The 13,888-nt window shown below is 39.6% G+C and overlaps 1 protein-coding gene across 9 annotated transcripts in view; it reads right to left on the reverse strand.

The window, feature by feature from the left end:
- LOC135213599 (cytoplasmic polyadenylation element-binding protein 2-like) overlaps nucleotides 1-13,888 on the reverse strand; it is a 133,892-nt gene that overhangs the window by 53,512 nt on the left and 66,492 nt on the right. For 4 of the 9 annotated variants that reach the window (XM_064247615.1, XM_064247611.1, XM_064247610.1 and 1 more), the window contains exon 1: nucleotides 1,519-1,608. The exons of 1 other annotated variant lie outside the window; for it this stretch is intronic. In XM_064247615.1, the coding sequence (XP_064103685.1) occupies nucleotides 1,519-1,593 (75 nt within the window). In that variant the 5' untranslated portion in view covers nucleotides 1,594-1,608. Of the gene's footprint in view, nucleotides 1-1,337; nucleotides 1,453-1,518; nucleotides 1,749-13,888 lie in introns of those variants that run through there. 4 more of the 9 variants (XM_064247617.1, XM_064247614.1, XM_064247616.1 and 1 more) reach the window with 3 other exon arrangements.

A 13,888-nucleotide genomic window follows, 5' to 3' on the forward strand; every position in this document is an offset into this window, starting at 1 on the left:
GGACCTAATTTTCACACTTAGGTACTAGATCCTTCAAACAGGGCCAGGCTCATCAGCAAAATAATAGTAATATATAATAAAATTAAATCGCATCGGATATTACGAATGATGCAGGAAATTATATAATTAAATTAGGAGTAGACATACCTATCAAAGATAGACGTAACAACGCTGAAGTACAAATCAACTGTCACTGTATATCACCCTAGATATAAAGCATCCTACACATAAAGAGAGAGCGAAAGGGGTCAATGGCATCTACTCCTGCTGTTAGTTATTATGACCTTGACCTCTGACCAGGGTCTCCTCAAATTTTCTCTTTCAAATGCATCATCAGTCTACGAGGTGTTTGAAGGTGCGGTAATGAATTGTAAACCCCTATATTTTACACCCCAATAATTAAGCTTGTATGTTAAATTACTACAGCTACAATAATAATAATAATAATAATAATAATAATAATAATAATAATAATAATAATAATTAGGAGCAAAGTTCGCTCTCGATGAACTCCAGTTCAGCCTTGAAGTTTTCTGGAGGCAGTAACGGTTGCCAGTTTGACATATACTTGCATCGGCAACCCTCATTTTTAAGGCGGAGATTCGGGCTGAAATCCTGTTTCACATTTTCGTTACCTCAACTACAGTCAACGTAAACAAAGACAATGAAAGTGTAACAGTGTAAAAATGCGCCAGAAAAAACTTCAGCTTCAGTGAAAATTATGAATGATTAGTAAAAACAAATGAATGATACCGAAGGCGCGAGGTGCCAATAGGAATTTTTGATACCTTTACCCGTTACGTGTAGAACACCTGCCAGCCAACATCTCATTCCACAGCTGTGCACATACGGTGCGTCCTTGTAAAGGCAAGTATGCAAACGTAAATTATTTAGACAAAAACTTGAGTATTTAGAAAAAAAAAAAGATAACTGGTATTTCTTCCACTGCCGGACTTTCTCGGGAACGTATGAGGAAGTTAAAGCTGACTCAACGAGGCATTAACATTTACTTGGATAAAGGCTTCTAGGTCAACTTCCAAGCCGACTTTTAATTGCAGTCTTAGATAGCACGTCACAGAAATACACCTCGGCTCATTTGCTATAAAGATGTTCAATCATGTACTACGAGGCTATCGCAAGACCTCAGATTGAATTCTAATAGGTAACTAACCATCGCAAGACCTCCGGTTGAATTCTTTAAACTGTATGCATAATTATCGGAAAGAAATTCTAATAAAAAAACACTATATAAATTAAAGAAATGGCAAATGTAATTTAAACCAAAACATTCAAAACAAGAAAAGTCTTTTAAAACACCCATAACATTGGAACGTCACCTGGCCAATTAACATATGGCGACGAAACACACTTGCGTGGAGAATACCAGTTACCACTTCCATTATAGGACTACCCTGCAACATCCAAAGCGACGGGTTGTATTATCTCGTGCCTCTCGCATCTAGGCTACAGCGTTTGGAATAACCCTCTACTGAAATGGCAGTTCACGCTCTCCCTTACACTCAAACCTCCATCTTTAAGCGCTAACGGTTGAACACTTGAGCACCGACAACAAAAACGTAAACCACACACCATTTCTGAGTAGATACACCTTGCTCTGAACACACTGACTGACTGACGGCCCTTAGGGAAGCCTCTACGCTGTACCCCCGACACACGCATACACGAGTCCTCCACACACCAAAAACTGATATACAATTCCACTTTCTCTCTCTATCTGTGACGTCTCTCCTCACTCTACCTCCCTCTCTCCGGCCTTACTCCCTCAACCACCACCACCCCCACCCCCCCACCCCCGCTCACCAACAATCAAACAACCCCCTTCCCACCGACCCACCTCACCGGCACGGCAATCTGACGCCGCACATACCCCGCCTTCCCTTCTTCTATCACAGAGCTCTCCCCCTCCACCATATCCCATGCCCTCCTCGATGCCACTCCCCTCCCCTTCTCATCCTTTCACATACTCCTCCCACTCATCTTAAGCCTCATTTCTCAAACCATCGCCCTATCATGCTACATATTGCACTAGCAATACTGCATTCACCAAATTGTAATTCTCTCTCTCTCAGACACCCCCATGAGTCTATGTTCCATACGTTAACATAAATATAAATCAGTCTGCTCGAGTAACGCCAGGCATGATGAATCTATGCAGATAACGTCGTGACCTACAAAAGGAAGAACGCGGCAAAAGATTACGAACCACGACATGATCGACAACTACGTAACAAATATGATGGAATGAACTGTTCTCGGTTAAATGTGAGGGCGTGTCTGCGATTCTCTTTCCTCGCTAGAACTTCAGCCTATTTCGCCAAAGAATGGCGAGAAAGGGAAGGAAGGAGGAGGAAGAGGTTTCTGTCACGAGATATTGATTGTTGCACATCTGTGTGGAAACATCCCACGTGTAGTGTTACACAGTGCTAGAGACATTGCATAATACTTGGTAACTCCTCCCTCCCCATCAAGAGAGAAAGAGAGGCTACATCTACCACTTGTGCACTTCTCTAGCTGTAGAGCAACACAACGTCTCTTCCGTTGCCTCTTGAACTTTCGGTCCCTCTTTCTGACAGCCACGTTTTTTGGACATGCTCTCTCTCACAAAATCACTTTCACACAAAAATCACTTCCTTTGACTCTATCGAAATTAGACGTTGTCTTTAGGCATCTCTCTCTCTCTTTTACTGAACTTGCCATGGCCTTGGGTCTTTTCTCTGTAACTCCGAAACTAGCCACGTTTTATAACTCTTACTGGATGGAATACAGTGATCATCTCTTATTGCATTAGCCAAGTCTTTGGGAGCTTTCTCTTGCGCTGAATTAGCCATGTCTCTGGGCACTCCCCAAACCCCCACCTTCACACATTGAGCCTAGAACCTAGACCCTTTCCAATCTCGTCTACGCTAGACAAACCTTTCTCTACCGGTTCAAGCAAACATTCACTACGGGTATGAGTTTATACTAACACGTTGGGCATCACCACAGACACTCTCTCTCTCTCTCTCTCTCTCTCTCTCTCTCTCTCTCTCTCTCTCTCTCTCTCTCTCTCCACGGAATCGTATTCTTGGTGATAAAAGATTTCCTGTCCGCCTCCAAATATCAGTATATATCTAATGTTTGTTTAAATTTCCGGTTGTTTACGCGTGAAGACCCATGCGTTGATATACATATGGGGTTGCGCATGCGCGCTATTATGCGTTGAGAGGCTAAAAATAACCTGGGGAAACAGAAGCACGTGAATCGACTAACTAGCTCTACATAATAGCAACCGGCTGGCTGATCAACACAGTGCCTTACATACTTTTCAAGAACATTACATACTTTTCAAGAACTTTACATACTTTTCAAGAACAGTCATATTGTTCAAAATTATCCACAATTATATATTAAAAATATATAATAGGGGATATTTTTTTAACAATTTGTTTTCACGAAACTGTGAATTTCTTAACAACAGTCATATTGTAATCTCACAGCGAATATGATTTTCATCAATCACAGCATAGAACTATTCAACACAACTTTAATACACCTCTCTCGATATTGCAAGAAAATATTTCACCATGTTCCATATTGGCTATGGAAATGAGTTCGCATTACGGAATAATTCTAAAATGTTATATAAATGAGAAACGGGAAAGTGTGAGTAATATAACCTTGTCACAAACATCATTTACGTACCCACAAAATTATCATAGCTCTTCCTTAACCCTATTTTTCTTAAATTCCTTATGAAGGAAATTAGACAAAGAAAACGCAATCTCAAAATATACTCTCAACTGTCAGTTAACCTAACTAACTATTCCTCGGTAGTTTTCTTTCCCTAGTATATTAATGTAGTTGATAATTTTCTTTGGAGACCATATATTGCATTGGTGAGCTACTTGCAATATATTGTGCAGCCTATTTATAGAGATAAAGGGACAGGCCTTTACCGTGGACCCACAACTTTCTGGTAGTCCATATTTTCAAGTATTTCATCTTGTATATACCTATATATGTAATGACATTTATAGAAGAAAAGTCGTACCGTTTTTGGGGACAAAACCGACCCCCCCCATAATAAGAAAAAACTTTGGGTACGGGCCTGAGATATCAAATATCTGTTTAAATTATCTATCACTTAGCGTCTTTCCGGTAAATAACTCACGCCTGTCTTCGTCTCCGAGAAAAATAGGCAAACATGACGACAGTCCTGAAGGCGTATCTGGCTTATTGAAAAACCGGCTTCCCTATCATCCCGCCCTGAAAATAATTCCTCCGCCCTCTCTCTAGACCTTAACATTGAGCTCTCTCTCTCTCTCTCTCCTCTCTCTCTCTCTCTCTCTCTCTCTTCTCACGGGTCTTGTATGAACGTATTGTTAACTATAAGATTAAACACAAAAAATAAACTTATGGGGACTGATACTTGTTTTACTTCCGCTTATTTGATTTTCAGTTTCAGCTAAGTGAGCAGCAATTACATCTCATGATCATAAAATATCAGGAAAAATGGTTTATAGTCACCTGCATTCAGTTACTTGATTTGACTAATTATGAGCCGTAGATGATAATAATAATAAATAACCCATTAAAATAATTATTTATAAAAAATGAAAGTCAGCGTTTTTGTTATGGCATATTAACGAATTCGGAAAAAAATTCTATGACAATATGCTACTGTCTGACAGATGGTTGATACTAGGTGTTCCTAACCTTTTTGTTCTTCTGTACCCCTTGGGCGTTTTTATAGATGCCTGTGTGTACCCCTAGAAATTGAGGATTAAAAAGAAAATCAATGAACTGATATTATCACACCTTTAATACTTGTGAGGGTCAGTAGGATTGACTCAAGCCAGAGACACCGGTCGTCAGCCAAGAGTACCTACAGTAGATCCTAAATCTAGATATGACTTAAGTAAATCTTTGTTTACTAAAAATTAGAAATAAAAAAAAATACACAACATTGTGCAATCTCAACGCAGATTACATCATGTATTGCACAGAACTGACTATTCTCTCAGTTCCAATGTACCCCTTGAAGAGAACAAAACTGGGGGTACATGTGCTACCCCAGGTTGGGAACCCAAGATCTATACCATTAGTGACTGTTGTCTTGGAACCAAAGCGAATTCCTACTCCACAAACACTCTTCGCCTGCTTGTGACCTCCCACAGCAGAGGGATTTGTGTTGCCTACCAACAGATCTGAGTGAACGGATTTTGCTAGTGGAGCTGTCTTTCCCTGTACGTACAATGAACTGGGCTGTCGCGGAAGTTTGTAATTATCAGATACTTATAGCAATTTATCTGCGTCAGGAGCAGATTCAGACAGCTACACACACACACACACACACACACACACACACACACACACACACACCACACACACACACACACACATATATATATATATATATATATATATATATTATATATATATATATATATATATATAATATATATATATATATTGTAATCGACTCACCACCATACTTAAAATTAGAATGATCCAAACAAAAACATAAAATCCTGTTAAATATTTTACATAATTAAGAAGTTGGTCTTCCGTTTCACATTTTCAAACAAGATAACTTTTGAAACGTTCATCCTTAACAGGCGATACGAGGACCAACCAGTCACTTTCTCTCTCTCTCTCTCTCTCTCTCTCTCTCTCTCTCTCTCTCTCTCTCCAGCTACTATCCATAGAAACCGATTAGCAACAAGACGCATAATTGAATGCTTAGGCCAATAGAGACATACCTCCCTTTTCAGAAAGCCAGCCAATACAATACTCGATGTGAATCGGGGGAGCTATTTATTGTATGGTGTCTGCGGTGGGGGAGGACGTGAAAAGGACTTTTTTTTAATATACAATTCTTAACGAAAACTGAAATACTGGATATTTGAATATGACCGTTTCTGCATTCTGACCAAATAGGAACCCCCCCCCCCCCAAGTTAAGAAGAAAAAAATTAACATCAATTCAAAACTCCTTAATTAAGCTCGACCAGAATCCTCGGGAAAAGTCTTGTAACCTCATTAACGAACAATTAGTTCTATGGTTCGATAGATTGAAAGATCCTTGGAGAATTTTCAGAATGAGAATTGATACGTATATTTTTTTCCATTTCAATATCCACAAGGATTATGCGTGAATGAATATTCTTACGAATGAATTCTCCGTCGTGTAACCGTTCCCTTCATTCCATATCGCAAAAATCTCGGAATTTTTCCACAATTACGTTTCAAAACTTCCAACGTTTGTTTCCCGTTTTCTAACCCCTTCCAACGTGGGGGTATCGTTTTTTCAGGTTTACTCTCTCTCTCTCTCTCTCTCTCTCTCTCTCTCTCTCTCTCTCTCTCTCTCTCTCTCTCTCTCTCATATGTATGTGTCAGTGACCCCGATAGTTTTCAACTCCACGTGACCTACAACCAATCATTCATTATCAAATTTTGTAGAACTACACAATCAATGCCAGGACGCTCCCAATTTGCTTTACATCCGTTGAAATCGAAGCCTTTGCCGTTCCATTCCTCCAAAATCCTACAACTGGTGTTCGAGGCCTCTTTCCCAACCTACTACACTGTACCTTAGTGCAAGGCTCTCCCTTATTCTATATACCTTGCCTTAGTGTAGACGAGGCTGCCTCCTATACAAGGAACGGCCTCCCTTGTTACGTTTCAGCTATCACTAACCAACAGGTGGACATATTTAAAAAGTTGGACTCTCTCTCTCTCTCTCTCTCTCTCTCTCTCTCTCTCTCTCTCTCTCTCTCTCTCATTCATTTGAGGCATACTATCAAGAACGAAAATCTTGCATACGACTTTATATTAAGAGAGTTTAGTAAAGGAATAAAAATAATGATCTTTTCAACAGAGAGAGAGAGAGAGAGAGAGAGAGAGAGAGAGAGAGAGAGAGAGAGAGAGAGAGAGAGAGAGAGAGCATTAACAATGGCAGAAAACGTGCTCATTTCGAATATTTCACGCAAAAGAATGATATCATTCCATCTTATCAGCACAATGTCCCCTGTCCTATTACAGCCCAGCTAACTTTATCGCTGGCCAACTTGGGCGCAGTCCTTCATTCCCTGAGCTCGCCCCAACCTCATATAATAATGCCGGGAGACTTAACGTTTCCTACAGCAACAACAATGAGGAATCAGTAAATTGACGAAAACAAACCGTGGAATACCTAAATCGACATACTGAAATGAGAATGTATATTCAGTGTATAGGTATGGGTATATATATTTTTATATATAGTAAATTATAGTATGTAATATACTTAAAAATATAAAAAAATGTGTAGAATCTAAGCTGGCTATGTATTGTTACAAGAAATAGGATAATACTCTCATCGGATAAAATGCTGAATGTAATTCTGTTAAAATTGTAAAATATTGTATGTTTATTTTCTCTAATAAAAGATGAAAAAAAATCGACAGTGTGTGTCACAAACACACAACATTCTACGAAAGGAGTTTTGACCTAACGCTATGCAGTCAGAAGTAAGTAAATTTCCGTTTCGGTTGATCGAAATCGACCGATTTCTGTCATTAGTAAATTGGGATGAATAACTTCAAGACAACACCCACCACCCCATACACACACTTTTAAAATACTAACTTGAAAAACTGATAAAGCTTTGGACAAAAGTCTTTCCCAAGTATATACAGCCACCCCACCATCAGGCAGGCAAACACACACACACCAAGTAGAGCAAACTTGTTATTTCGGAAACCTAAATCAAAGCCCAGCAGTTCAACTCAATCTATGTCCTGAGAACACCCGCCAAGATCCAGGGAAATGAACAAAGACTCAACTCAGCCAAAATTCTACTTTTAGCATATACACAACACCATGAAGTGATAACAGGTATTCGTCCCTTCATAGCAAATGGCTTACTTATCACATTCAAGGAATAAATAAGTGAATGTCTGTCAAAGCAAATACTGAACTGTAAACTTAACTCCGGATACGAGTAATCAGATGCTTTCGCTTAAGAGGCACCGGCTTCCGGACACTGCAAAATATTAAGTTCTTCAGAGAAATGATCGAAAACGAAATGGATGCTTTCAGAATTAAATTGGCGGAAATACTCGACCCCTTCTGCTAAACGTTGATGGAAATATGCGTATTCGAATTTTTTTTTCTAAATTGATCTCTTACGACGAAAACATTTTATAAATAATGACTGCGAAATTCTTGAAGCACGCCATTTCCTGCCGTGCAACAAACTCCAGCGGTGAGAGCCATCTTCCGAAACCAAACCAACCTGAAGCTTTAATATCCCACATTCTACAAAACGTCGAGATACCACTGATAACCATCTCCACATTCGACAACAAGGCTCTAAATAGGGCAGATCTACAGTATCTTAGCTAATCAACCACACGGACGATAATCAGAATCCTAGACTCACGCGGCACTACTTATCTGGACTTTTAAATGTTGATTCATTCGATAGTGTCAATCATTGTACATTATTCACTCAGGTGATAGGTGGGCCTGCAAGGGGAGTCTGGTTACAAAATATCCTCGAATTGAGCCCTCCAAATATCAGGTAATGTAACTGTATACAAAGCAGCTCAAGCCAAATCACATCAGGCGTTTACCGTTTACTACTTTTTTCACAGCATCATCAAACAAACGATTCTGTACTTATTATTATTATTGTTGGTCTATCACAGTCATCCTGTTCGACTGGGTGGTTTTTATAATGTGGGGTTCCGCTGCCTCCTTAGGAGTCCATCATTTTTTCTCACTGTATGTGCTGTTTCTGTAGCACACTCTTCTGCACGAGTCCTTGAGGTACTTCGACATCTAGTTTTTTCAGGTTCCTTTTCAGGGATCTTGGGATCGTGCCTAGTGCTCCTATGATTATGGGTACAATTTCCACTGGCATATCCCATATCCTTCTTATTTCCATTTCCTGGTTTTGATGCTTATCAATTTTTTTCTCTTTCTTTCTCATCTACTTTGGTGTCCCATGGTATTGCGACATCAATGAATGATACTTCTTGATTTTGTCAATCAACGTCACGTCTGGTATATTGACACGTATCACCCTATCTGTTCTGATACCATAGTCCCAGAGGATCTTTGCCTGATCGTTTTCTATCACTTCTGCAGGTTGATGTTCGTACCAATTATTACTGCAAGCTAGCTGGAGTTTCTTGCACAGGCTTCCGTGGAGGGATTTTGCTACTGAATCACGCCTATTTTTGTTCTGGTTCTGCGCAAGCGCCGGGCATTTACTTGCTATGTGGTTTATGGTCTCGTCTTTCATATTGCACGTCCTGCATGTGGTTGAGATGTTATTTACTTCTATTGTTCTTTAGACATATCTGGTTCTTAGGGCCTGATCTTGTGCCGCTGTTAGCATTCCTTCTGTTTCCATCTAGAGTTCTCCCCTCTGTAGCCATTGGTCTGTTTCATCGATGACCAGTTTTTTAGTCTGTCTCATGCAATGTCCGTGCATTAGTTTGTTGTGTCATTCCTCGGTCCTGTTTTTATTCTCCTGTCTCTGTATATTTCTGGGTCTTCGTTTACTTTTATCAGTCCTTCTTCCCATAAACTTCTTAGCCATTTGTCTTCTCTGGTTTTCAGATACAGCCCCAGTGCTCTGTTCTCGATGTTGACGCAGTCCTCTATGATAGTAGCGCTCTCCCTTCTTCCTTTCGTATTATGTATACTAGTCTGTCTGTATTTGCTCTTGGGTGTGGTGCTTTATGTATTGTCATGTGTTTCCTCGTTTTCTGGTCTATGCTGCAGAGTTCAGCCTTAGTCCACTCCACTACACGGCCGCTGTATCTGATTACTGGTACTGCCCATGTGTTTATGGCTTTCGTCATGTTTCCGGCGTTGAGTTTTGACTTGACTATCGCCAAAGTCTCTGAATATATTCTTTCCTGATCGTGTTCTTCATCAATTGGTGTTTACTATCCTCTCCTTCTATTATTCCCAGGTATTTGTATCCTGTCTCATCTATGTGATGCTATTCCCGTCTAGTAGCTTTATCCTTTCAGTCCTTGTCACTTTGCTCTTTTGCATGTTGACCAAGGAGCATTTTTCAACTCCAAACTCCATCATGATGTCCCCAGATACAATCCTTACAGTCTGGATTAGAGTATATATTTCCATAATGCTCTTACCATACAGCTTGATGTCGTCCATGAATATCAGATGGTTAATTCTGTTCCTACCTTTCTTGAGTTGGTACCCAGTATCCATCTTCTGCAATACTTTTGTCATGGGAATCATGGCTACTACGAAGAGAAGTAGGGACAGTGAGTCGCCTTGAAAGATCCCTCTCCTGATGTTAACCTCTCCTAATCTTATCCCAGAGCTTGAAAGTACTGTATTCCAGTTGCGCACTGTATTTTTTAAGAAGCTGATGGTGTTTTCCTCTGCCCCATATATTTTCAGGCATTCTATTATTATCATTATTACTATTACCATTCAGAAGATGAACCTTATTCGTATGGAACAATCCCAAAGCGACAGTATTGACTTGAAATTCAAGCTTCCAAAGAATATGGTGCTCATTTGAAAGACGTTACAGGAGATATGAAATATAGAAAGAAAGGATCAGCTATTTAATCAACAAATTAATAAAAATAAGGAAAAATTAACAAATTGCTAAAAATTGATACTAATATCAGTAATGATATACCAACGGCCGGGGAGAGAGTCTATTTCAACATTAAACCTAATTCACAAAAGTACTCATGATACTGATACTGAAATTTACATTTAAGCGCGAAAAAACCCGGCACAACATAGGATCAAAGGCCGTAGGTCATCAGGAAGGGGTTCGCTGATAAAGATAAACAGACAAACGTCAGCGACATCCTCAAAGATGAGCCAACAAAAAGGTTCAGCCCTAGGTCCGATTTTTGTTTTTATTTGGCCTCGTGAGAGGCTCAGTTATTGGACACGCCCTTCCATCCTGTGAGAGGCGCAGCATTTAAAAAAAAAAAAAAAAAAAAAAAAAAAAAAGACATATACAGGAAGCCCATAAAAGCAACCCCTGGCATCAGTACTGGGCTATAACAGTGAAGTAAGTATACAGTGCAAGTTACACATGTATATAAATCAAATTTAAATTTATATAGAAAAAGATAGAAAGAAAAACACTTCTGAGGTTGAATAACAGTAGTAACGAAACCTAGACGCAGAAGAACAAGGCAACCTTCATTTACTCTCTCTCTCTCTCTCTCTCTCTCTCTCTCTCTCTCTCTCTCTCTCTCTCTCTCTCTCTCTCTCTCCGGTAAGAAATCACGGAATTCAAGTCACTGTTTTTACCAAGTCCTCGATAAGAGAAATCTCTCCTCTTCAGGTCCTGGCCTTGACCCAGAGGGAAACGACAAGACGACGAGGCTTTCGAAAAGGGCACGGGAACTTGATCTCTGACGACCCAACCCGGTCAAAATTCATCTGTTGACATAATCATGGCCAACTGTCGCAAACAATCGGTAAGGATGCTGAGAATGCTTTTGGAGAGTATAACAATAAGGGTTATGTTAATTTGATCAATTACAGGCTACTGCTCATTAGTTTGGTCTCCTTGCCCTTGCAACTATATCCTTGCTTTAGCGTGCTATTATTATTATCATTATTATTAATACAAAAGATGAACACTATTCATAAGGAACAAGGCCACAGGGGCCATTGACTTGAAATTCAAGCTTCCAAAGAATATTATGGTGTTCAGTAGATCGACGGCGACGTTTATAAGTAGCACCAAGCAACAGAGAATATTATGGTATTCAGTAGATCGACGGCGATGTTTATAAGTAGCACCAAGCAACAGAAAATACTGTAAATCAATAAAATAAAGGATATTTTAGTCCTGAATTTACAGGCATATTCAAGTACGTATGCCATAAGCGTCTGGTCTCCAATTTCTCTGCAATCCTAAAAAAATCCAACCAAAACTGCTTCTCTTTAGTCGTTCACACTCAAGGCCTCCAACCTTGAGAATTCCTCCCGTTGCATTTCAAAATCACTGATCAACCCAAGCAGAGATTGAAAAAAGGAATAATAATAAAAAAAAAAGTTTGACGACTTCCTGGTTATCCTAAAGGACGAGTCAGGATGCACTGTCACCGCCCATTTCAAAGACACCATTACAAGATCTTTTATTTATTTATTTTGGCCAGGCCTTGCAACTTGTATACAGTTTCAAAGACGATTTAATATCATTGCTTTCGGCGACTATTACATATAATTATTAAGTATAGTACATAGGGGAGGGCCTAGATTCATTTGTAAATCAATTATTTTTTTGTTGCGACTAAAAGCATCCCACACACATACAATATATAACACACAAGCACACACACACACACACACACACACACACACACACATATATATATATATATATATATATATATTATATATATATATATATTATAGATAATATAGTATAGTATATATACATACATACATGTGTGTGTGTGCATTAAGCTACAAATGTCTTTTAATACCCAATTCGCTCTACCTCGGAATTAATATATTTTCATATATGTTAACCATATATGGAATTTTTTTTTTATTTGATAATAATTTCGTCCTCTCGTGGGTTCGAACCAGCGCCCAGCGAACAGAAAAGAAATCAGGACTTCAGTGATGTTATCGATTCGGCCAACCCCAGGATATTGAAGGACATTTATAGCTGAATGCATGTACGTATATGAATCACGGTGATGTGATGAAAATTCATATATATATAAACCACCTTGCTGAGTGCCTACCAAAAACCAACTACTCTCCCCATAAATCAGCGTGGCACACACAACCCAAAATCCAAAATCAATCAGCGCATCATCAACGGCCCCCACCCGAAAAATTCCTCACCCAATTTCCCACTGGAGCAGTCACTACTCAGTCGTCTCCTTCCGCTAAAGAGGCGAAGAGCGGCCGAACACGAGCATTACGCTCCCTGTCATTAACTCGAAATGATTAAAAGCTCATGGCAAGCGCTTCATTAAGAGCAACGTCGTTTGGCGGATCTAAAAGGCATTTGCAAGAACAGATGGTTGTTGCATGCGGCAAATGAGCGAGCCGAGGAACTTATGAGTCTAAACGCCTCAGTTTGATAGACCGAACCACATTCTAAATTCGCCCTCCAGACTTCCGTGATACTCATTCATTTCTTATCTTTGAATTACTGTGTTTAACACTGTTAATCTCTCTACTTCATGAACGTGACCGTTTTCATGGTGTTCTAAACTTGTAGCATGTATTCTTTACACTAGACCAAGCGAAAGACATTCTTGAGCAGAGAGAGAGAGAGAGAGAGAGAGAGAGAGAGAGAGGATTCTTGAAAATGCAAGCTGGAAACAATAAATTCAAGCCTGCGAATCTTCTCTGCGTAGATCATAATATTACGATGACCATCTATAAATACAAAACTTGCACACTTTCACCATCTCTCTCTCTCTCTCTCTCTCTCTCTCTCTCTCTCTCTCTCTCTCTCTCTCTCTCTCTCTCTCTCTCTCTCCATTAATCAACAACTACGGAGAAGCTGCAATTAGCCAAGAGCTCCCTTAAAAAATCAAGATGATACGCTCCTCCATCCCCGCCTTCTTCCGCTTCAAATAGTTCAGGAGCATTGCGGTTTCTATCAATCATTCTTAATTATTTAAGCACACAGCAAGAACTCTAGTATTGTAAATGTCATTAGAGGAATACATAATATGCATTTGCAATGGCTGTTGCATGCAGCAAATGTGACACAAAGATCTAAAGAATAAACGCTTCCCTTTGATAGACCGAGCACCCTGGTACGGAACTAATACTTAACATGGAAAGGATATAATAACATAACATATGAGAGAGAGAGAGAGAGAGAGAGAGAGAGAGAGAGAGAGAGAGAG

This window comes from Macrobrachium nipponense, chromosome 43, assembly GCF_015104395.2.
Source record: "Macrobrachium nipponense isolate FS-2020 chromosome 43, ASM1510439v2, whole genome shotgun sequence".
NCBI lineage: Eukaryota > Metazoa > Arthropoda > Malacostraca > Decapoda > Palaemonidae > Macrobrachium > Macrobrachium nipponense.